This window comes from Triticum urartu, chromosome 2, assembly GCF_003073215.2.
Source record: "Triticum urartu cultivar G1812 chromosome 2, Tu2.1, whole genome shotgun sequence".
Taxonomy (NCBI): domain Eukaryota; kingdom Viridiplantae; phylum Streptophyta; class Magnoliopsida; order Poales; family Poaceae; genus Triticum; species Triticum urartu.
Window position 1 is genome coordinate 591362613 of NC_053023.1, and position 21296 is coordinate 591383908.

General features: G+C 41.8%; 2 protein-coding genes across 6 annotated transcripts; one reads left to right on the plus strand and one right to left on the minus strand.

Annotated features, from left to right (window-relative positions):
- The first annotated feature begins 524 nt into the window (after window positions 1-524).
- Window positions 525-9711, plus strand: LOC125538991. 5 transcript variants are annotated; one of them, XM_048702334.1, is made up of 19 exons: window positions 528-913; window positions 1930-1988; window positions 2149-2230; window positions 2580-2647; window positions 2825-2894; window positions 3366-3447; window positions 4193-4263; window positions 4715-5764; window positions 5853-5915; window positions 6026-6072; window positions 6366-6411; window positions 6497-6576; window positions 6826-6942; window positions 7398-7479; window positions 7678-7803; window positions 7953-8027; window positions 8479-8604; window positions 8808-8940; window positions 9144-9711. In XM_048702334.1, exons 1-18 carry the CDS (start codon window positions 620-622, stop codon window positions 8853-8855), a joined length of 2586 nt encoding a protein of 861 aa, XP_048558291.1. In that variant the 5' UTR covers window positions 528-619; the 3' UTR covers window positions 8856-8940; window positions 9144-9711. The 5 variants fall into 5 exon arrangements, with proteins under 5 accessions (XP_048558294.1, XP_048558295.1, XP_048558291.1 ...); XM_048702335.1 differs by having other exon boundaries at window positions 9174-9711; XM_048702336.1 differs by lacking the exons at window positions 528-913; window positions 1930-1988 and having other exon boundaries at window positions 2143-2250.
- Window positions 9712-11454: 1743 nt separating this feature from the next.
- LOC125538993 (coiled-coil domain-containing protein 115-like) lies at window positions 11455-21007 on the minus strand. Its single transcript, XM_048702339.1, has 6 exons — window positions 20698-21007; window positions 20312-20444; window positions 20020-20145; window positions 19871-19935; window positions 11953-12040; window positions 11455-11878 (listed from the first exon to the last, which is right to left on the minus strand). The coding sequence occupies exons 1-6, from the start codon at window positions 20887-20889 to the stop codon at window positions 11799-11801; spliced, it is 684 nt and encodes a 227-aa protein (XP_048558296.1). The 5' UTR covers window positions 20890-21007; the 3' UTR covers window positions 11455-11798.
- Between the last annotated feature and the right edge of the window lie 289 nt (window positions 21008-21296).

Sequence of the window (21296 nt, forward strand, 5' to 3'; positions counted from 1 at the left end):
ATAGAAGAGCAAATACACAAACACAGACAAAATTACAAATCATAGCACAGATCGACGGCCCACTATCTATGTGCCCCCACACCCGCGTGCCACAAATCCCATCCCATACAATGAGACTTTCCTTTATAGCCAATATCTCCGTTTCCAGCACATCATCCTAGAAAAACAAGTGCTGACCTGAACCGAATATGATGCCCCCATCATGATCGCTAAGAACCATACCTGCTTGGGCTGAAACAAATACTCCATCCGTTCACAAATATAAGATGTTCTTGTCATTCTCAAAAAAAAAAAGATGTTCTTGTCAACGGAGGGAGTAGGATTTAACAAAGACATGCTGGAAGAATATGTTGCTCGTTTTGCCAGGAGAATCGTGCGCCCTGCCGACTTCGCGACCACGACAGACCACACACACAGCACACATAGCTCCAAGCTGGCAAATCATGGGGCCCAGCGAGCAGCCCCCGAGCGGTGCAGCGCAGACGTGGCGCGCTTTTCTCCCCACCTCGCCGGAGCCGGATCCCCTGACGTCAGGCCCTCTTTATCACCACTCTGAACGGCGCGCGCACACTGGAATCCACGGGCGAAACCAGCAGAGTGGAGAAGGTTCTTCCATTCCATGGCTTCCACGGCCCTCGCGAGCGTGTGCCCCATCGCGTCCCTCTCCGGGCGCTCGTCGCCGGCGAGCTACCGGGCCGTGAGGTGCTGGGGCGCGAGGAGGGGGAGGCGGCGGAGGTCGGCGGGGCTGAGGGCGAGGTGCGCGGGCGGCCAGCCCTCCGCCGTGAAGCCCGGCCCGGAGAGCCCCGCGGACGACGGGTCGGTCGGGGACGAGGAGCAGCCGCACCCGCAGTTCGACCTCAACCTCGCCGTCGTGCTCGCCGGCTTCGCGTTCGAAGCCTACAGCACCCCACCCGTGAGCCCCCTGTCCCCCTTCTACCCATCATCCTTCAACTGCACTAGTATAGGAATAGGAATAGGAAAATCACGGGAAGTGAGATGGCATGCATCTTAAATCCTATAGAGAAAGAGATGTCATTTGATTTGATGCATAGGATAAGGCCTCCTTTGGTTTAGAGGAATTTCATAGGAATTCTAAAGGATAGGATTCTTATAGAATTTTTGCCTTTAGAGCCCTTTGGTTCATAGGAATGGATTCCTATTCCTACATAGGATTGGTTCCTATCCTCCACATTTCATAGGAAAATAAAAAAGAGCCTAGACTCAATGGAAAAATTCCTTTGGTGTCAACCAAATGACATCTTGTTTCCTATTCCTACTCATAGGATTTGAGATACATGTCATCTCATTTCCTACAAGATTCCTATTCCTATGATAATCTTATCCTATGAACCAAAAGAAGCCTAAGAATTTTTCCATTGAGTCTAGGCTAATGTTTTTTTTCTTTTGAAATGTGAAGGATTGATTCCTATTCTACATAGGAATAGGAATCCATTCCTACAAACCAAAGGGCTCCGGAGGAATTTTTCCTACAAAGTTCCTATCCTTTGCAATTCCTACAATATTCCTATGAACCAAAGGAGGCTCTAACCAATACTCCCTCCGTCCTTCAAAGAGTGTACTTCCAACTTTCTTGGGAAGTCAAACTTTATGCTTGACTGTATTTATACAATAATACACCAATAGTTATGCCGTCAAATTAGTAGCATTCGATTCATGATATAATATATTTTCATCATATACCTATTTGGTTTCACAAACATTGATATATTTTTTCACAAACTCGGTCAAACTTTCAAATAGTTTGACTCTCCAACAAAGTTGGAAGTATACTCTTTCAAGGATGGAGGGAGAACAACCAAAAGACCGATCTGATGGAAGAGACTAGGCAATATATTTATACGTCAACAAATCCTGTGTGTGTTCCTGGGAGCTGATGGAGGCAAGCGTTCTGTTCGTCTGGTTTGGCAGGCAGATGCGGGCTGGCGCGAGACGGACGCGGCCGAGTGTCAGACGGTGTTCCTATCCGAGTAAGTTGTGGCCGTATCCTTTCCCCACAGAGACCGGATCGTAATGTTTGTGAATTGCGCTGCAACCTGCAAGTATTTGTGGTTCTGACCAACTAGGGCAATGCAATTTTGAAAGCTGTCGTCACTCTAAATGCTGTGAATGGTGCGGTGGATATTGCAGTGTGTTTCTCCATGAAGTATACGATGGCCAACTAGTTGTGAGGCTCAAGAAAGGCAACAGTCTTCCTGCAATGGATCCATGGGTATGGTGATGAATATGCTAGTGAGTAGTTACTGTTTGTTTCTTCAGTATATATATGCTGCATATGTTATTTGTTCATGGCGCTTCAGTTATTTCGTTGCGGAGAATATTGAATAATGGATGGGTATAGTAAAAAATATACTGTCAGTTGCTGAATATAGTTATCTAAGATATCTGGGACAATCTATGGATACTATTCTCAGTTTTAATATAAGTGGCCCAAGAAGTTTGAGAGCTCCCATATTTACTGAATGAATCAGTAGTTTACACATTTTAACTACCATTACATGAAGCTACATGAAGCTCTTTTCTTCTACTTCATCAACAACTTCCTTCTCCTTCCATTTCAGGGTACAAGTGATCCTTATGTAGTTCTACAACTTAACGGTCAAACTGCAAAGAGCCAAATTAAATGGGGGTGAGTAACTCTTTCTTTTTGAGTTGGAAATTTCCTCTTTATATTATGAAAATAATGTATGCGATATATATCACGCCTAATGGGGTTGGTTTCTTGATAAAATGTTTGATACACTTGAGATCGCTATTTTTTTCCATCGTCACTGGAGTTTCTGATTCCAGCAGTTGATTAATGTAGGACGAAGGAGCCAACCTGGAATCAAGATTTCACATTTAACATTAGGACGTCTCTAGAAAATCTACTCCAGGTATGAAGAAGTAATGTGAGCTCATAGTGATATTGGACTCACTTTAAGCTGTGTACTAGATAATATCTTTGTTGTTGTATAGTTCTGCATCTTGGAAGTCAGCGAATACTGTTCAGGTCTACGATAATCCCGAATCTGGTTCTTTAGAGTGAACCAGTGAGGTTTCCATGGTTGCTAAGTTTAATAACACACTAAAATACAAATCTCAGCTCTCTGTTGTGGGGTTAACTCAGAATCAGAGGTATCAGATGACTGGAGTACATGGTGCAAATTCGAAATTTCTTCTATTTAATCAACAAGTAGATGAGCAAACTATACATTACATTGTATAGCAAGTGACATAGCCATATCAACCAATTGTATGCATCTTGTAATTTTCCTTCTAATCACCTACTTCATTATATTCTGGTATCACCACAGATAATATTTGTGCCTTTCTTTTTTTGCATCTGGTGCCATTTTTTTCAATAGGTTGAGGCTTGGGATGCAAACCTTATCACCCCACACAAACGAATGGGAAATGCTGGGTTGTATCTTGAAACACTTTGTGATGGTAACTCTCTGTATTGACCCAAAAAATGACAGTTTGTTCTTTGATACTTCTTTTCGTGATTATAAGGTATTTCAATATGGGGCCATGGATGCTGTTTTACTCATTCTGAGTGGAACTTGTGTCGTGTGTACAGACCCCAATCCAAAATCCATACAGGAATTGAGCTGACCATTTTCCGATCTATGAAGAAATTTGAGACGTACACAGTTTCCATCTGTTGTGTGTGTGTGTGTGTGCTTATGGAGTATTGACTCTTAATCGGATAGAAAAATGCTACATTTTGTAACCAGACCAACTTGGGAGCAGATTTTAATAAACCTGTCTCAGTTGAAAAATCAGAGTAACTTACTAATACCACCCATTTGAAAACGTCCAAGATGCAATCTACCAACTGTGTTAGAACTCCTTGGATCAGATACAGTTACTGTTATTGGAACTGTGGTGACGACTGCACATGTTGCTCAATTGCATTCAGCGTTGCTGATCTATACCACTGTATGGCTGTATGCAACTCCTAGAGGAACCATGTCACTCTAACTACTTTATCAGTTATAGCAGTTTGACCAAATGAAAATATGTATAGATCTAGGATGGTAACTTCTTGCCGTGCCAGTTCATTTTTCACAGTGCAAGTGCATGTGATAACATTGCTTTTAGTGCAATCAGACATTATGTTCTCCAATAATATTTAATATGATTATATGAATTCATTTGGAGACTTTTGGGATAACCTTGTTCTTTTTAGGAAATAAACATGACATCACTGTCGAATTAGAAGGCCTTGGTGCTGATGGTGGTGGAACTATTGATTTGGAGGTAAGAATAAGATCTCTACAAGAAAAAAATTAGTCTGGTCATCGCTGTACTCCCTTGGAATGTGTATGCCATAGTGAACTGATCCTTGTTTCCCAGAGGGATACAAAGTACCTTCCTAAAGAAAAATCTCCATTTTTTCTTTCATCCTTCTAAAAGCAAAACCAGCAGAATAATTTTCACAGTTGGCTACTCATTGGTAAAATGGTCTTTCTAATGACGTATAGTCGTATACCGAGGAGTACATAGGCAAATTTCGCTGGTAGTTTACTGCATTTTATATTTATCAGGGATCCCCATCTATTATGCATTGCTGCTGTTCTCCTAGCACAAACAGGTAAGATGGTATACGGACAGCCTACACGTTATCTTCTGTATATCAATAGTTCAGTCCTTAAACAATGCCATAGACTTGATTTCAGGTTTATCTTAATTCTTATTATTAACACACTAGGTCAAATACAAGAGTTATGATGACATTGAGCGTGATAAACAATGGTGGAGAACACCTTTTGTGTCTGACTTTCTTGAAGAGAGCAGCCTAGGATCTGCTCTTAGGACGGTCCTTGGATCTGAAACTGTAAATGCAAGCCAGTTCGTGCAATCTGCATTTGGGCAACTGAGTTCTTTAACTGACACAAACCTTCTAAAGCCATCGTCTTCTGATAGTGAAGCTGAGGTTTCTGAAAGGCCTGACGAATCCATGGATAACTCTATTAGTTCAGATGAACTGCAACAGCAGAAGATTGATTCGATAGCTTTTGGAGAGAACTCAGATTCCCAGAGTGAACCTGTAGACACTGCTGCCGTTGTTAACAGTGAGGGAAACACATCAACCGATATGAAGGAACCTGATGAGTACTTCTGGAGTGCTTTCACCAAAACACTCAACCAAAATGTTCTTAAGAACTTTGGATATTCTCTTCCAGAGGCTAAGCAATTGGATGGATTTGACCTGCTAAGTTCACTTGGATCAAAATCACGTGAAATGGCTGAACAGCTATATTTAGAATCTGGACTGGCGACAGCAGATACATCAACCAGTGATGGCAGCAAAACAACTCCTGAACATACAGTCAGTGTTGACAATGAAGATAGCACAAAGCCTGCTAAAGAAGCAGTGCAGGCTTCCTTTCCAGACATTAATGAAGTATCTCGTGATGTATTGTCTCAAACAGAGAATGTACTAGGAGCTTTGGTGATTCTTTCTAAGAACTTCTCATCCCAAGGCAAGGATTCAGTAGACGAAGCAAACCAGAAAGATAATTCGAATGCAGAAGAACAAGGTGCTGCAGATTCTGTTGATGAGGATGGTGCTGCTGTTGCATCCACCGAAGTGTCCATAAATACACAGAAAACAGATGATACACGTCAACTGTTTGCAAGTGCTGAGACTGCTGTGGAGGCATGGGCTATGCTTGCCACTTCAATGGGGCGTTCCAGTTTTATAAAATCAGACTTTGAGAAGATATGTTTTCTGGATAATGTTTCAACGGACACACAGGTGAGTAACGTTAGCTATTGTGGCATCAGTGAGTTTTGCTGTCTCCTTGCCTTTGTGTTGTGTTGCATATGTTAACAAACCTCTGCAGGTTGCCATTTGGCGTGATTCTTCACGAAGAAGACTGGTTGTTGCCTTTCGAGGGACTGAGCAAGTATGCAATAATAACATGAAGGACCCACTTCTATTCTCTGAATGAAATATGTACTAATTAACTTCTCCATCTACCATCTTATTTACTTTGGTTTCTGTGTGTCCTCTCAGACAAGGTGGAAGGATTTGATAACGGACTTGATGCTTGTCCCTGCTGGGTAAGAGTTAACACATCACAGTTTTTTCCCCATTAGTTTCTGCGTTTTCATTTTAAGAATTGCTACCATTAAAATGTACTCCCTCCGTTTCTAAATATAAGTCTTTCTAGAGATTTCAATACAAACTACATACAGATGTATATAGACATATTTTAGAGTGTAGATCCACTCATTTTGCTCCGTATGTAGTCTCTTATTGGAATCTCTAAAAAGACTTACATTTAAGAATGGAGGGAGTATTTTACTTTCTTTGTATGTTTACTTAACACAGCATATTTTGAAGTTGATTCCAGACTAAACCCTGAGAGGCTGGGTGGTGACTTCAAACAAGAAGTTCAAGTTAGTAATATATTCTCTGCATTCACTTGTTTATCTGTTTGCTGTCAGTGTAAGCTTACCAGCTTAATGTCATATTATGTTTTAGGTTCACAGTGGATTCTTAAGCGCATATGACTCTGTTAGGAATAGGATCATGGCTCTTGTCAGACACGCCATTGGATATATGTGAGTATTTTATTACTCCCTCCGTCCCAAAATAAGTGACTCAAGTTTGTACTAACTTTGTACTGAGTCACTTATTTTGGGACTGAGGGAGTACAAAATAAGCATCTCTTGTATTGTAAACTAAAGTAGCAGTTAGTCCGAAATGATGCAGCAGGAAAAACTCAAGTTGTACCTTTTGTGCTATCAATCCTTTTTTTCAATTAGTTCTCGCTAACCTTATTCATAGAGCATCTTATTTCTCCACTGTAGGGATGAAGAAGATGCAGAAACCATACCTACGTGGCACGTCTACGTAACTGGACATAGTTTAGGTGGAGCACTGGCAACCCTTCTCGCTCTTGAACTTTCATCAAGTCAAATGGCTAAGTAAGCTTGACTTAGATTTTGATCCATAACCTTGTTGTTTCATATAGACAATATGATTCCATTCAGTCCAGGGTTTAGGTGGAAAGAAGATTCAGTCAAACATCTAACACACGAGACAATCTTAGTTAAGTGATACCAAATACTTGGCTAAAATGCTTTGACGAAGTTTTAACTGTCCCACCCTAGAATTACAAAACCTTAGCCCATGTAACAAAGAAAGAGAGCATCGTCAGGATGCTCTTTCATTTTATTTTAAGTTTTGCTAAACACGTAATGCTTAATAGAATTTACAGTGCACAACTAACACCTGGCTTCCAACTTATTTTTGCTTCTGTTATAAACGTGTCAACATAGTACACCAAAGATATGTATGTATGCTATTTACCTCTTGTCCTGCAGTTTGCAAAATTTATATTCGGTGGATGCTCATATTTTTTTCATGTCCCCTTGTATAGGAATGGTGTTATATTCGTGACAGTGTACAATTTTGGCTCTCCTAGAGTTGGAAATAGAAGGTTTGCTGATGTCTACAATGCGGTAACTGAATTTTGCAACTCTATTCATAGACCATTTACTAAATAGAAACAGGCTAAAATTCAACTGCGAATCATGGAGGGCTGTTTTCATGTATTGAATCATGTGTAAATGTATCATTATATGAATTAAGTTGGTAGTGCAGATTGTGATCACAGCCTGTTTTTTGAATTTGAACTTTTTTTGGATAAATATATGCAGAAAGTAAAAGATAGCTGGAGAGTTGTCAATCATCGAGATATCATTCCAACAGTGCCACGTCTTATGGGCTATTGCCATGTGGAAACACCAGTTTATCTTAAATGTGGAAATCTAACAGATGCACTGGTAAAATTGTTTTGTATAACCTTTTAGTTTCAATCCACCTTTTTTTCTAATAGTATATTTGGTTAAGTATTGTCAACATTTCCTGCTTTAATCCTTCATATCTTCAAGTTTTCACACGAACTTAGAACTGCATTTGTATTCTGACACAGGCAAAGGAAATTTTGGATGAAGACCAAGGTGATGAGATAGGCGAGTACACCCCTGACGTGCTTGTTAGTGAATTTGTGAGTGTCTTTTTCTCCTTACCATAGTGACATTGCTTGCAGATTACCAACCACAAGCTGATATGTTTACCTGTATAGGAAATGCCACGAGAAGATTTGTATTCTAGTTTTTAGCAATATGGGTGCGTTTGATTTTAGCCCAAGCTAACCCTACCAAGATTTGGCTAGCCAATATTTTTGGTCAATGTTAGCAAAAAAAATGTAACTATAGTTGGCTGGAGGGCATATGTATGCCAAAGTATTGGCAACCATCCAAACAAGAGCCAAATTTTTGGCTATTGCGAAAAAACTGACATGGCTGATTTTGGTCACCATCCAAACATACCCTATAAATAGTCATATGTTATTTTAAGCATGAAACATTAGGAAGAGAAAAAATAATGCATAGCTAAATAAAATTGATGTTACTCAAATTGTATTTGACTAGTTGGGCATATTAAACTCTTTCCAGATGAAAGGAGAGACACAGCTTGTGGAAAAACTACTCCAGACGGAGATAAATCTACTTCGCTCAATCAGGGATGGCTCAGCTCTTATGCAGCACATGGAAGACTTTTACTACGTCACACTTCTAGAGGTTTCTTGCATCATTTAGTCTGCCTTCTGCTTAAGAACTACTCTCCATTCCAAAATAGATGACTCAACTTTGTACTAAAGTTAGTACAAAGTTGAGTCATCTATTTTGGAACGGAGGGAGTATCTCTGCTATTTTTACTCCGCAACTCATGCCAAAAGCTTCTCCAAGAGAACATAATAACAAAAACAATTGAATTGATGCAGACTGTGAGATCAAGGTACCAATTGGTTGATGATGCAAGCCAAGAATAGCACCAAATTGACTGCGTGGTCCTATTAAAGTTGTGAGCTGGAACTTCCCAGACCTGACTCGCACTGGAAGGAACAGGATATTAAGGTACCCTTGAATCAAAGCATGCACATATTGCATAATTTATGCTCTTTTTCGAGTGCATGTATTGCGCTTTAGTCATTCATATTCAGACTAGTCTTCGATTGCACAGTTAGCTAGTGACCGGTGTTTTTTGTTTCCTTCATTTTTACCGCAACAAAAAGTATTTGTTCTTACTATGTTGTCTGATCCTGCATTTGAGCTTGCAGGGTTACTAAGTGCTCAGCTTCGTTCAACAGATACGTATATTAATGGAGCATTTGCAACCAAAGGAAATCTGATGTAGAAGACAATCTTGTCGGCAAATTGTTGCCTGCCTAATCATATGCCAACATATTTCTGGCTGGTGAGTGTAACCAATTGGGAGGTCTGCTCCGAAGACGTGTATTCGCCATTTACAGGCCACAAGGTGTGTGTATAACAAAGCCTCGACTAAGCCGGACAGCTATCAGATGGATCTAGTCTACACATTACGAATGTGAATGTGCTTGGCCTATCCTCATCGGCGTTCATGCTTCTCAGCTGTGATTTGTCTGCCAGAACATTCATGTGAAAAGCCATGTAAATAATGCCCTTTCGCTCCCAAGTGCTTTGAATCATAACAATAGAAACTCAAATTTCTCGGTTAAGGGACCCCTGATGTATCTCCCAGAAGTAAGTAGTTGTTATGATGAAAAGCGGTCGGATAACAGACCTCTACTATCCTGACTGAAACGTTTATCTTGGATATGAAGTTGGGTACAAATATGGATGTTGGTAAATACTAACTTCAGAGTATCCAGAACATGAGCAAGAGAAGAATACTGGTAAGATCGCCCTTTTCCCTGAACAATAGCGTGCAATACAAGTGAAGCTACGTGGCATAGAGGCTCAAAAAAGGACCCTGTTAAGCCAAACACTAACAGTCTGTGGGACACTTAAGCAATGTAACTAGCGCCTCGGCTACTCCAGCTACTAGATCGCAGCAGCAAATTCCCACAGCTATATTAACTAGAGCTGCCTCATTACCATTTTGTGATGTGAAAACTAAATTCATGCGGCCAATATGCTTTGCTGCTTCAGGTAAGAAAATATGCTTCACTTGTTATCTGGGAGGCACTGTCCTAGGCCCTGGATTCAAGATCCAACGATCTAATGGTTCTTTCCTGTACCTACTTAAGGATCGAGCGGGAAATCCATCATCTCTGCAGACCCAGTATTTGGCGGGAAATCCATCATCTCTGCAGACCCAGTATTTGTCCATGAGATTCAACAGGCCGGTACAGCATGCTGCGAAATACTCCCTCCGTCCACTAGTGTTAAAAAAACGTCTTACATTACTGGGACGGAGGGAGTATTTGACAAAGATTCAAGCAGGGTGAAACAGAAAAAACCCGAAGGTGTAGACCATTCTGGGAAGACTATCTTTCATGATAAAACGAGTGCTGACCCTTTCACAACAAGTCACCAACTCAATGTGTGTTGTTGCCTTCTAGCCTTTCTACTGTTGGGTGTGAAAACAATGCGTACTCAGATGATAAAAGAAAGAACTGGAGGAGAACACATAAATCTCTCCAATAGTAGACCTAAAAGGCAAATCATAGGAGTAGGACCTAAAACGATGAGTACTCTGGTAGCAAGTTGGCGCGTCGACCAAGAACATGTTGAAGCCTCCGACTAATCCTGGGACCAAAATGTATTTATGTTTTTTTTTTATAAACTTCTTCTCCTTTATTCATTCATAAGTAAAGTAGCATCGTTTACAAGTAAAGGGATAACCTCATTAGAGGCGTTATCCATCCAAACACTCGGAGAAGAAAACCTAGCTAACCTTGCTAGTTCATGAGCTACTCGATTATGTTCCCTATTACAATGATCATAAATGACATGGAAAAAACCTAATGACATGAAATAATAGTCGTCTATAATGGATGAAGCGACTGAAGAAGAGTAGCCTTGGCTCAACGCATTCACCACCTCCACGCTATCCGAATTCACTTCAATCTTACTACATCCAACGGTATTAGCAAGATTCAAACCAAACCTCACTGCAATTGCTTCTACTGTGAACAAGTCGAAGCAAAGGTCCATCTTTTTATTAGCAGCCGCTATAAATTTCCCCCCATGGTCCTGGATAACTGCTCCAAATGTTGCTGCGAGTGTGTCACTATCAAATCCCGCGTCAACATTTAATTTCACGTAACCATACTTTGGTTTCAACCAAGCATCTGAACGGACGTGAGCCTTTGGGCTGTAAGAGATGGTATAATTTGCTACTAAGCCTCTCACTGACATATTGATTTGATATGCACTTTGAGTTTCTTCGTCATGTGTCAATTTTCGCCTTTCATACCACAAATACCAAGCCGTCGTTGCCATCGTTTCTCTGAACTTCGGCAAGCCCAACACTTGAATTTGTTGTTCTGGATGGCACAGAAGATGTGCCAACACAAGCTCACCTGCCTTGTCAACTTTCAGTGCCTGTTTGATAACAAGCTCAAGACCAAGCATATTCCACACGTCCATTGCCAATTTGCATTCGAACAACATATGTCTTATGTCATCAGGCCCCTGGTTACAGGCTAGGCAACTCGGATGTATTTATGTTTCTATTTCAACCATACAAACCTAAATTTGCAGTTGTGATAATCAGAGAGTTTAACTTGGTAAATGAATATCAACTTACAAAAAAAACTACTGTCTTTGTTCCCATGGTTGATAAGGAAAGTCAAAGTACAACAAACAAATGGACAAAAATATACATTCCCACACGTACATCAACAGTTCATATAGTGTCCACAGCCATTGCTGATTGTATAATTGCTGGTACCCCAAATAGGATAGATGGCGCGCAAGGATACAGAACCTCAAACTCAGGTAGGAAATCATGCTTCATGCTTTATCTGGGAGAAACTAGAGAGGATGACTGATCTTGCATTAGCTAACTCCACAATTAGTTCAAGTGCTACATGAAACAAAAATATCAGTTAGATCAACATAAAGATTAAAGCAGAGTTTGTTCTTTGTTAGAAACAGAACCTGTTTCAAAGGAAACTTGGGCCGTTCGCAGTTTTGGAGACACCAATGCTCCAAAGACTGATAATGCTTTTGATCTCGCCTTTTGAACCTTAGGTACAAAGCAAAAGAAGAATCAATAGAATTTAAGCATTTACAAATTATACAACTTTCTTATTTATGGGCCAATATGTAGCTGTGTTGTGCGGCTCAGTTTCTGGCCCCTGACTGAATCTGCTGTTTTTCATCATTTTCAGATACGATTGCCAAATTCTGAGTTTACTAGCACAAATGTCAAACTTGGGTACAGTTCACAAGCCAGGCTTGTTGGTATTGATCTAGGCCCAATGGGCTGAAGGATAACTTAACGTTAAGGGGAGGTGGTCACAAACCAACGTTCGTACCCCTTTGACCCTAAGTCCCCAACTAACGCGCCCTGATCGCCAGCACCATATATATATAAAGAGGAGTGACAGCCGGCCACACACGATCTGACTTGTTCACGTTCATCTATCTACTCTGCCTCCTACATCCCAAAACCCCTAATCCGATCTGGGGGAGCGTTGTGCGACAGGAAGACCTCCGACCTTTGCTCCCGTAGCAGGGCAGTGCCGCTGGCGCTCGGAGGGACGCTGCAATCCGCTGCAATCGACCACACCGAGCCTGCATCATGCCTACATCAAGCAGGCACGAGACATCACATCATCAACACCAATGTCTGCTCCCATTGGCGGTAAGATCCTAAACCACCCTTGCTTCATTGCACAATTATTACGTGATCTGATGCTAGGATTACGATCCTATAATATCATGCCCAATGAATTATATCCAACAATGGTATCAGAGCTACTTATGCCTAGATTAGATTCCTAATGACGGTATGTTCATGTTAATGATCATGATTAACTACTAAAGATTATTGTTTAAGTCTAATGGTTAATGCATATTGATTAATGGCCTATGTTAAAGTAAAATGATTAATGTATAGGCTTAATAGGTTTGGGTCAAGGCCTAAATAGCTATGGGTTAGTGCTAATTAGGTAATTATTGTTAAGCTTCATGTACTAGCCACCGCAACCAAAAGTACGAACTAATGGAAAGGGCTAGGCAACCCACATATACACTTCAACACCCCCTCTCGTGTATAAATTAAATGCCAGAGGGTGATTCGATCCCAAGATCAACAATTCAGCAGCTTCACGTGCTAGCCACAAAACCAAGCTACTATTATGTGCAATAGAAAGAGACTAAATATATTTTATCCATTAACGGTATAGTGCCCCAGCCTCCGCACAAAGGCTGCTTCTCTCGCCGCTTCAGCTGCTTCGTACAGCCCAAGGCCCAGGCAGGGCAACATAGCAACAATCCTATAATCTGCATTTTTTCATGTTTGTTCACTTGTTAAATAGTCCCACCTTGCTTTTTTACATTGAATCCCATCAATTTATATGCATCCCCGAGTTACCTTGGGTATCAACAAGCAGTCTTGGAAATTGATAAGCAGAGGGTGAGACGTTGATATGATTTATCCCTTGGGAAACAGAAGAGAGGCTGCGGAAGCGAGATTAAATTGCTTGGATCAATGATGGTAAAGGCCCCATTAAATTGGAAGCATTAATTGCGGGAGTTCAATTGAAATTTAGGTCTCCATGCTGCCGGGTGGCACCGCCCAGATGTTGCCGTGCCGCATTGGTGAGCGTTTTTGGTGGATGAGGCAAGTAGAGTTTTCTTCACATTGCAGCATGAGGCATTCTACTTGCACACACAGGTTTCACTAAATTCAAGTATTTATCAATTTCTGCAAAGCACAGGCATATGTGCTAGTAGCAATAAGAACAAGACGAATTGGCAAAATCAAGAAACCCCCAAATTTTCCCTAATTCGACTGAAACCCGAACCCTAATTAAGACAATCCCCCATCAAAGCCCAAATGTTGAAATTGAGAAAAGAAGAAGATTTGGGGCTCACCAAATGAGTTCGCGTCGTGCTCTTTGACGTCAGCGACACCGCCTTCGCTCGGGGCCAGGCACGAAAAGAAGCAGAAGAAACTGTTGCGCTCATGGACACTAGCTGTCCGCGCCTTGCACGCCAGCGTCGCCTACAAAGATTGCACCGGCAGTCGCCGGTACAAGCGTCCCCAATGACGCCACTGATGGGCCATGTGTGTGTGTTGCCAATAGCCACACTCGGCATAGGAGCGCGCGGGACTCGGTTCACTGCACGCTGCTTCGTCGAGCACAGCCACCGCGCCGACATGGTCAACGAACTTGGGTCGCCGCTCCGAAAATCAAGGGAGACATGGGAAATGAAGCTAGGGTTTTGATCCGGAGCCGTTTTGTTCCGCCTCAGATTGATCCCAATCGTTGATTCGATCATACGATTGAAACTGACGCGCAAGTGGGCTTTTGGGTCTTGGCAGACCAATTATGGTCATGGGCCGAGGCCTAGGTTGTGTTGGCCCGACGGGGTTATATTTTTCCTTGAAGATTCTTTCTTGCTGGGTGAATAAATAACATGCAGCAACGGGTTATTGAGCCTAAACTGATGTTCTGCACATTTTTCTTTTTATTTACTGCATTTATGTATTATGATTAATCTCAAAATCAGTATGTTTTTGCACTGTTGTAAATTGACAATAGGCAGAAAATATGTTGTAAATTATGATTTACTATTCTGAATAGAATGGAACCAAAAGAAATATGCAGTTAACCTCTATGTCATCATTATGGCATAATTATGAGGTCTCTTGGTAATATCAATAAATGATGTGTTAATAATGTTAAAAAAATTGATTTTAGCTTTGAGATTAATCTGATCATCATTGCAATTCCGACCGATGTTGTTTTGCAATGTTTCAATCGCCCTCCATTAATTTCTTACTTATTTCTACCCAACGGTGATATAATTTGGAATTAATTTTGCATGCAAATTGATCAAACCAACTTAGGGTTATTTTTCATGCAATTTTATTCAATTATTATGTTCTTTGCCTTTACTTACGAATATTGTAAAGTTGTGACAACTCCCAATCCTCGTGGTTTCAAGAACAACAATTTCCAGACATGAAAAGACTCTGTTGCACTTAGGCCGGCAAGGAGTGAACCTCACTTTGAGCAAAAGTAAGTCATAGGAGCCTAAAAAGGATGTCAGTGGGTATGCTGACCTTAAAAAGGCCTATGATGTTAAAATTGAGAAATGGGACTCCTCATTATGAATTTCTAATAAAACTCTATCGCCGTGAACGAGAATGTTGCTGAATATTTAAAATCAATGAAGGAACAGTTTAAGGGCTTAGAAAAAGTCTATGCCGATGAGCTCTTACATAAGATGCTTGCCAAATATGATGGGCACGGAAATGTGAGGGAACATATCTTAAGTATGAGCAATGCTTCGGCAAAGCTCCTTTGACATGAGCTATGCGCCACTTTTATTATTTTGAGCTTTGCTGAAGGATTGCTCATACTTAAGATATGTTCCTTCACATTTCCGTGCCCATCATATGTGGCCAGAAGCTTATGTAAGAGCTTTTTCTGAGCCCTTAAATTGCTCCTCCACTGATTTAAATATTCGGCATTCTCTTTCATGGGAATAGCCCCTTTTATATCAATTGAGATAGAGAAATTCATAACAAGGAGTCTCATTTCTGAACTTTAATATCATAAGCATTTGTAAGGTCAGCATACCCAGTGGCACCATTTTAGGTTCCTCTAGTTTACTTTCCCTCAAATCAAGGTCATGTCAACCTAAGTGCAACAACAACGAGTCTTTCCATGCCTGGAAATTATTTCCAGTAAGCGGCTCGATGTTCTTGAAACCATGAGGATCAAAAGTTGTCATAATTTCAAAATATTCATAAGGAGAAGAACATAACTGAATAAAATTGCACAAAAATTACCCCTACGTTGGTTTGATCAATTTGCATGCAAAATTAATAAAATTGCAAAACAACATTGGTCGGAATTACAATGATGTTAATATCACTTTTCAACATTATTAAGACATCAATTATTGATATTACCGAGACCTCGTAATTATGCCATAAAAATGGCAGCCATTAATTGCATAAATTTTGCTGAAAATGGAATTGTTGTCCAATATTCAATGCCAGGTGAACCTCAGAAAAATGGAGCAGCTGAGCGTCGCAACCACACCCTTATGGATATGATGCGGAGCATGCTTATTCATGCAAGTTTACCAGTAAGTCTATGGAGTATGGATGGAGGCATTGAAAATAGTTGCACACATCCTGAATCTTGCTCCAACTAAGTCAGCACCAAGCACAACTTAAGAGAAGTGGACGGGAAAGAAACCGAGCTTGAATTACTAACGTCAGTGGGGCTGCCCTGCTGAAGGTAAAGTATTCAATCCACAAATTAAGAAGTTGGACCAAAAGACAGTTGATTTTTTTTTCATTGGGTACCCTCACACACCCAAAGTGGTCGGACCCTTCCCCGAACCCTGCGCAAGTGGGAGCTATGTGCACCATACTCATAGAGGAAAAGGATGTCATTTTTATTGCTAGGGTCATACCACCAAGTTTGTGGAGACCAGACAAGCGGTGTTTTTTGAAGATAATGAAGTCACTAAGGTTAGGGCAATTGATCTTGAAGAGAAGCAGGTGTATGTTCCATCCCCGATTATCCAAAAGAACTTTATCCCTACGCCCAATATGCACGGGGCACCTACTGGTGATCCTGAATCTGATGTGGATCCTCAGCATAATTAGGATTCTTAACCCAATGATGATCCTCACCCCGATGTTAATCCTCACCCTTCCGGTGCAAGAAGAAATGTACTCCTTCCATCCCCCATAATGTAAGACGTTTTTTTACACTAGTAGTGTCAAAAAACGTCTTACATTATGGGATGGAGGAAGTACAAATTAATGAGCATGTGAGAAGACCACACAATTGGAAAGAAAACGAACCACCCTGAGCGACTTTGTCACTTACATGAGCAAGGATGTAAGTGACATGGGGAAGGTAGAAGATCGGACCTCAAATAAGGAAGCCACTAAAAATGAAAATTTGTCCAAATTGTTACCCGCCATGGAAGACGAATTGAAGTCCATGAGCTCAAACGATGTTTCAGACTTAGTAGAAGTTCCAGATGGAGCCAAAATGACAGGCTGCAAGCGGGTCTAGGAAACCAAATATGATTCCAAAGGGAACGTCGGAAGGTTCAAGCGACACTTGTAGCAAAAGGTTTCACACATAGGGAAGGGATCAATTGGATGATTATGATTTAGAACTACATCAAATGGATGTTAAGACGACATTCTTGAATGGCAACTTGAACAAAGATGTTTACATGACTCAACCGGAAGGTTTTGCTGTGAAAGGAAAAGAACGCATGGCATGTCGTTTAAAGAAGTCCATATATGGCTTGAAGCAAGCTTCAAGGCAATGGTACCTCACCTCAAGTTCGATGAGGTTATAAGAACTTTTCGTTTTAAAGAAAATGAAATGGAAAACTGAATATATGTTAAATTTAAAGGTAGTATGTTCACAATCCTAGTCCTATATGTGGATGACATTCTGTTGGCTTGCAGCGATAAGGATATGATGCATGAGACCAAGAGATTTGTCTTCAAATTATGATATGAAGGATCTCGGTAAAGTCTTGTATGTCCTTGGCATTGAGATTCATCGAGATGGGTCCAAATGAACATTGGGACTATCTCAAAAGGCATACTTTGAGAGAGTGCTAAAGAAATACAATAGGCATAAGTGCTCTTCCTCGCCTGCCCCTATAGTCAAGGGTGATAAGTTTGGGACATTCCAATGTCCAAGGAACCAAAATGAAACTGATAGATGAAATCGGTTCCTTACGCTTAAGTTGTTGAAAGCATCATGTATGCTCAAGTATGTACACGCCCAGACCTAGCTTTCATAACTGGATGCTTGGTAGATTCCAATCTAATCCAGGACCAGACCACCTGGAAGGCCACAAAGAAAGTGGTGTTACATGGAAGGCACTAAGAATTTCATGCTTACATATAGGAAGTCTGATAACCTAGAAGTTATTGGTTATTCAGACTCTAATCTTGCCAGGTGTGTGGATAGTAAAATCCATGTCAGATTATATATTCACACTCACTGGAGGAGATATCATGGAAAAGCTCCAAGCAAACGATAAATGCCTCATTTATGATGCATGCGGAATTAATAGCATCCTATGAGGCCACCGGGCAGGCTGTATGGCTGAAGAATTTCATTCCCGGACTTAAAGTGGTACAGAACATTTTCAAACCACTAACATTGTACTGTGATAATGAACTCGCAGTTTTCTATGTGAGTAACAACATGTCAAGTGTTCCTACCAAGCACATTGACATAAGGTATCATGTTGTGAAAGATAGAATCCCATATCAAACTATTAATGTTAAGCATATCAATACGACAATGCTTGCAAATCCACTTACTAAAGGCTTACCACAAAGTATTTTTTGAGCATCTCGCCGGCATGGGTTTAATGGAAGTCTTTTGATCTTGGAAATATGGGAGCACTAATATGAACCACTAGTATGATCCCTCGCAAACCTCGCCATCGGCTCCTCGTCGCTTTCCTTGATGTTGTTCGGCTCCTTAACAACAATGCAGGGGCCAGCTTGACCTGGCTGGACTCAATAGTCACCGGCGGCCCGAAAAGCTCCTTCGCCTGCCGAGACTCAATCTCCGAAAAGTTGAGCCTCTCGCGCGCCAAGGGGCTCCACGCGGCGATGTCGGCCATCGGCAAGGTGCCAAGCCAGTACCATCGGCCACCATGCTATAACTCGTTGCCGAACCAATCGGACGGCTGAAGCCCCACCCCTCCCTGAAGCCGGCTTTGCCCTTACCGTTTGGCAGCATGGCGGCTGCGGCGGGTCAGCCGAGGAAGGAGGCAGAGATGACGAGAGGTGAGGAGGATCAGGCGGCGGCGCGACAGATGTGGTGAATTTCGACTGTGGATGCGGCGGATTTCAGCAGATTACGGCAACAATGGCGCGATTTTGTCGGTTTGACGGCTGGGGATGAAGAGAGACGAGTGGATTCGGCGGTCGCGGATCTGGAGGCGGCGGCGGCATGGGCGGTCAGGCGCAGCTGTGGTTGGAGGTCGCGGGGGCTGGCTGCAGGCCATTTTGGTTTTGCAGCAGCTGCCCACATGTACATTTGCAGCACTGGCTGCCGCATTTTAGGGCTGCCCAAAAAAAGTTTTGCAAAATTTTTGTGATGGGGCAGCTATGGAGGACGTTTGTTTGGTCCCGAGTGCCCTAAAAAGAGCTAGTGCCCTAAAATAGGGCAGCTACTGGAGATGCTCTAATCTGATCTAGGGGAGAGTTGCGCGACGGGAAGACCTCCTCCAACCTCTGCTCTGGTACCAGGGCAGTGCCGCTAGTGCCCAAAGGAACGCCGCTATCCGTTGCGATCGAGTACGCCAAGCTTGCATCAAGCAGGCATGGGACATCGCATCATCAACACCAATGGCTGCTCCCATTTGTGATAAGATCTTAACCCACCCTCTGCTCATTATGCAATTAGGTGATCTGATGCTAGGCTTACGATCCTATAATGTCATGCCTAATGAACTATATTCAACAAGACTAACTTCAGAAAAACATGTCAAACTTGAGTGTCGCTTTTATACTACAATATTTGCATGCCTTGAAACTTCATTTTGATGTACAAACAGGTCTGGCCTGTGGCATATTAGTGTGAGGCTTGACCAAATTAACCGCTCAAACACATAAAACTTTGTTTCATTGACTTACACCGATTCATCACAACTGGTGCTCTATTTATGTTGCTTTTAAGAAGATTCACCGGAAATTTCTCTCTATCTTTACCTAGAGTTGGCACATTCACTTTGATAAAACAACACTAGTCCAATTTATACGATTTGCATATGTTGCCTTTACCTGCCAAATTTTCAAAAGATAACAGGCTTTTATATTGCACTTTACCTGACTGTTAACGTCAACACCAGTAGAAGACTTTGCAGTAGTTGCATCTGATTCATTACTACTATCTATCTAACAAAAAAAGATTTGAATGTGAGAAAGGGAAATTAATTAACACATATGAGCACTAAAAAAAAGTAGAAATAGTGCACCTGGGGTAGCAGCTGATCCTCTGTACCTTAGTTTTGCTGTAGCGCTATCCTGCGCACAGACAATATCACTGGAGTTTGATTCTTCTTGCAAGCACCACTTTGATAGAGAAAAATGTGGGTTTGATTCTGAAACATGATTAAAGAAAAGCTCATGACTTGCACATTGAACTATAACTCTAGTAGTTTGGAGAAGATACAAAGATTAGACTCCATAAGAAAACAAGGATGATTGCCATAGCAGCTCTGAGTTGTCGATAACGATTGTCAACTGAAATAACACAAAGGTGGTTACCTGATGGTTGCAAGTCTGCAGGATAAACTACTTGCAGCTTAGTGGCTGCAGATTGCTCTTTATGATCAAACAGCATACTTGAAACACGTGATGCGCCCATCGAGTGGCGAGCACTTGCCAGATCAAGCCAACCCTAAGAAAATAAAGAACATCATTCACGTTTATTTCTGAACCGCAACAGTACAGTACTGCATTAGGCAAACAGTTCTCCAGTAAATTCTCACAAAAGCACTGTCGCATAGCAACTTTCGAACTAGATGCAAAAAACCTAGATCCGGATGGTAGGTAGCAATACAACATGGATAAAATCATCAGAGCAAACTACTGCTCAGCAACCTTCTTTCTACTCTGAAGGTTGAAATTGCATAACAGCTTTTTTTCTGTACCTGGCGAAGAGCGGAGGAGAGCGAATCCATCAGGAGGAGGTAGCCGTCCGCCGAGTCCATGAATCGCAGGATCTCTTCGTCGTCTCCCCCGAGTTCCTCCGCCGCCGCCGCCGTATTATTGGTCTCTTCCACTCGAGGGACCGGTCCCATGTGCTGCAGCACCTCCCCTGCCGCCGCCGTCGCCGTGGCCATCGATCCAATCCTGACACGCCCAAACCCTTTTGGTGAGAAAAATTGATCGGTTTGGGGATCTGCCAGCGAATTGGCCGAGGCGAGGTCCAAGGAGACTCGGTGTTGCTTAAAGATCCGTGCCAAGACGGTGATATTGACCGTACCTATAGCACGACCTCAAAATTCAAGGGTTTTTTTTTCCTTACAATTACAAATCCTCTATTTCCTAAATAAATACTCGCAACTTCGGGCTTTTCTTATGTGATGATCTTCGAATATGTTCCTCGATAATTTAATATTGGGCAGTGCGACGCGTCCGCCGGCTGATAAACTGGTTAGATCAACCGCCTCGGTAGCCGTCGGATCTACCACCCCAGTCAACCAAGAACCTTTGCAACAACTAGCTTATTGTGCTTAGGGGCTTTGCA

Excerpts from the sequence above, each read along its gene's own strand:
- LOC125538991 (XM_048702334.1), top strand. The coding sequence starts at position 620 with ATGGCTTCCACGGCCCTCGCGAGCGTGTGCCCCATCGCGTCCCTCTCC. Across the intron at positions 5,916-6,025 it reads CCTTTCGAGGGACTGAGCAA|ACAAGGTGGAAGGATTTGAT; the intron begins GTATGCAATAAT and ends GTGTCCTCTCAG. Across the intron at positions 7,480-7,677 it reads TTGCTGATGTCTACAATGCG|AAAGTAAAAGATAGCTGGAG; the intron begins GTAACTGAATTT and ends AAATATATGCAG.
- LOC125538993 (XM_048702339.1), bottom strand. The coding sequence starts at position 20,889 with ATGGCCACGGCGACGGCGGCGGCAGGGGAGGTGCTGCAGCACATGGGA. Across the intron at positions 19,936-20,019 it reads AGGATCAGCTGCTACCCCAG|ATAGTAGTAATGAATCAGAT; the intron begins GTGCACTATTTC and ends TTTGTTAGATAG. Across the intron at positions 12,041-19,870 it reads GTGTTGACGTTAACAGTCAG|GTTCAAAAGGCGAGATCAAA; the intron begins GTAAAGTGCAAT and ends TTTGTACCTAAG.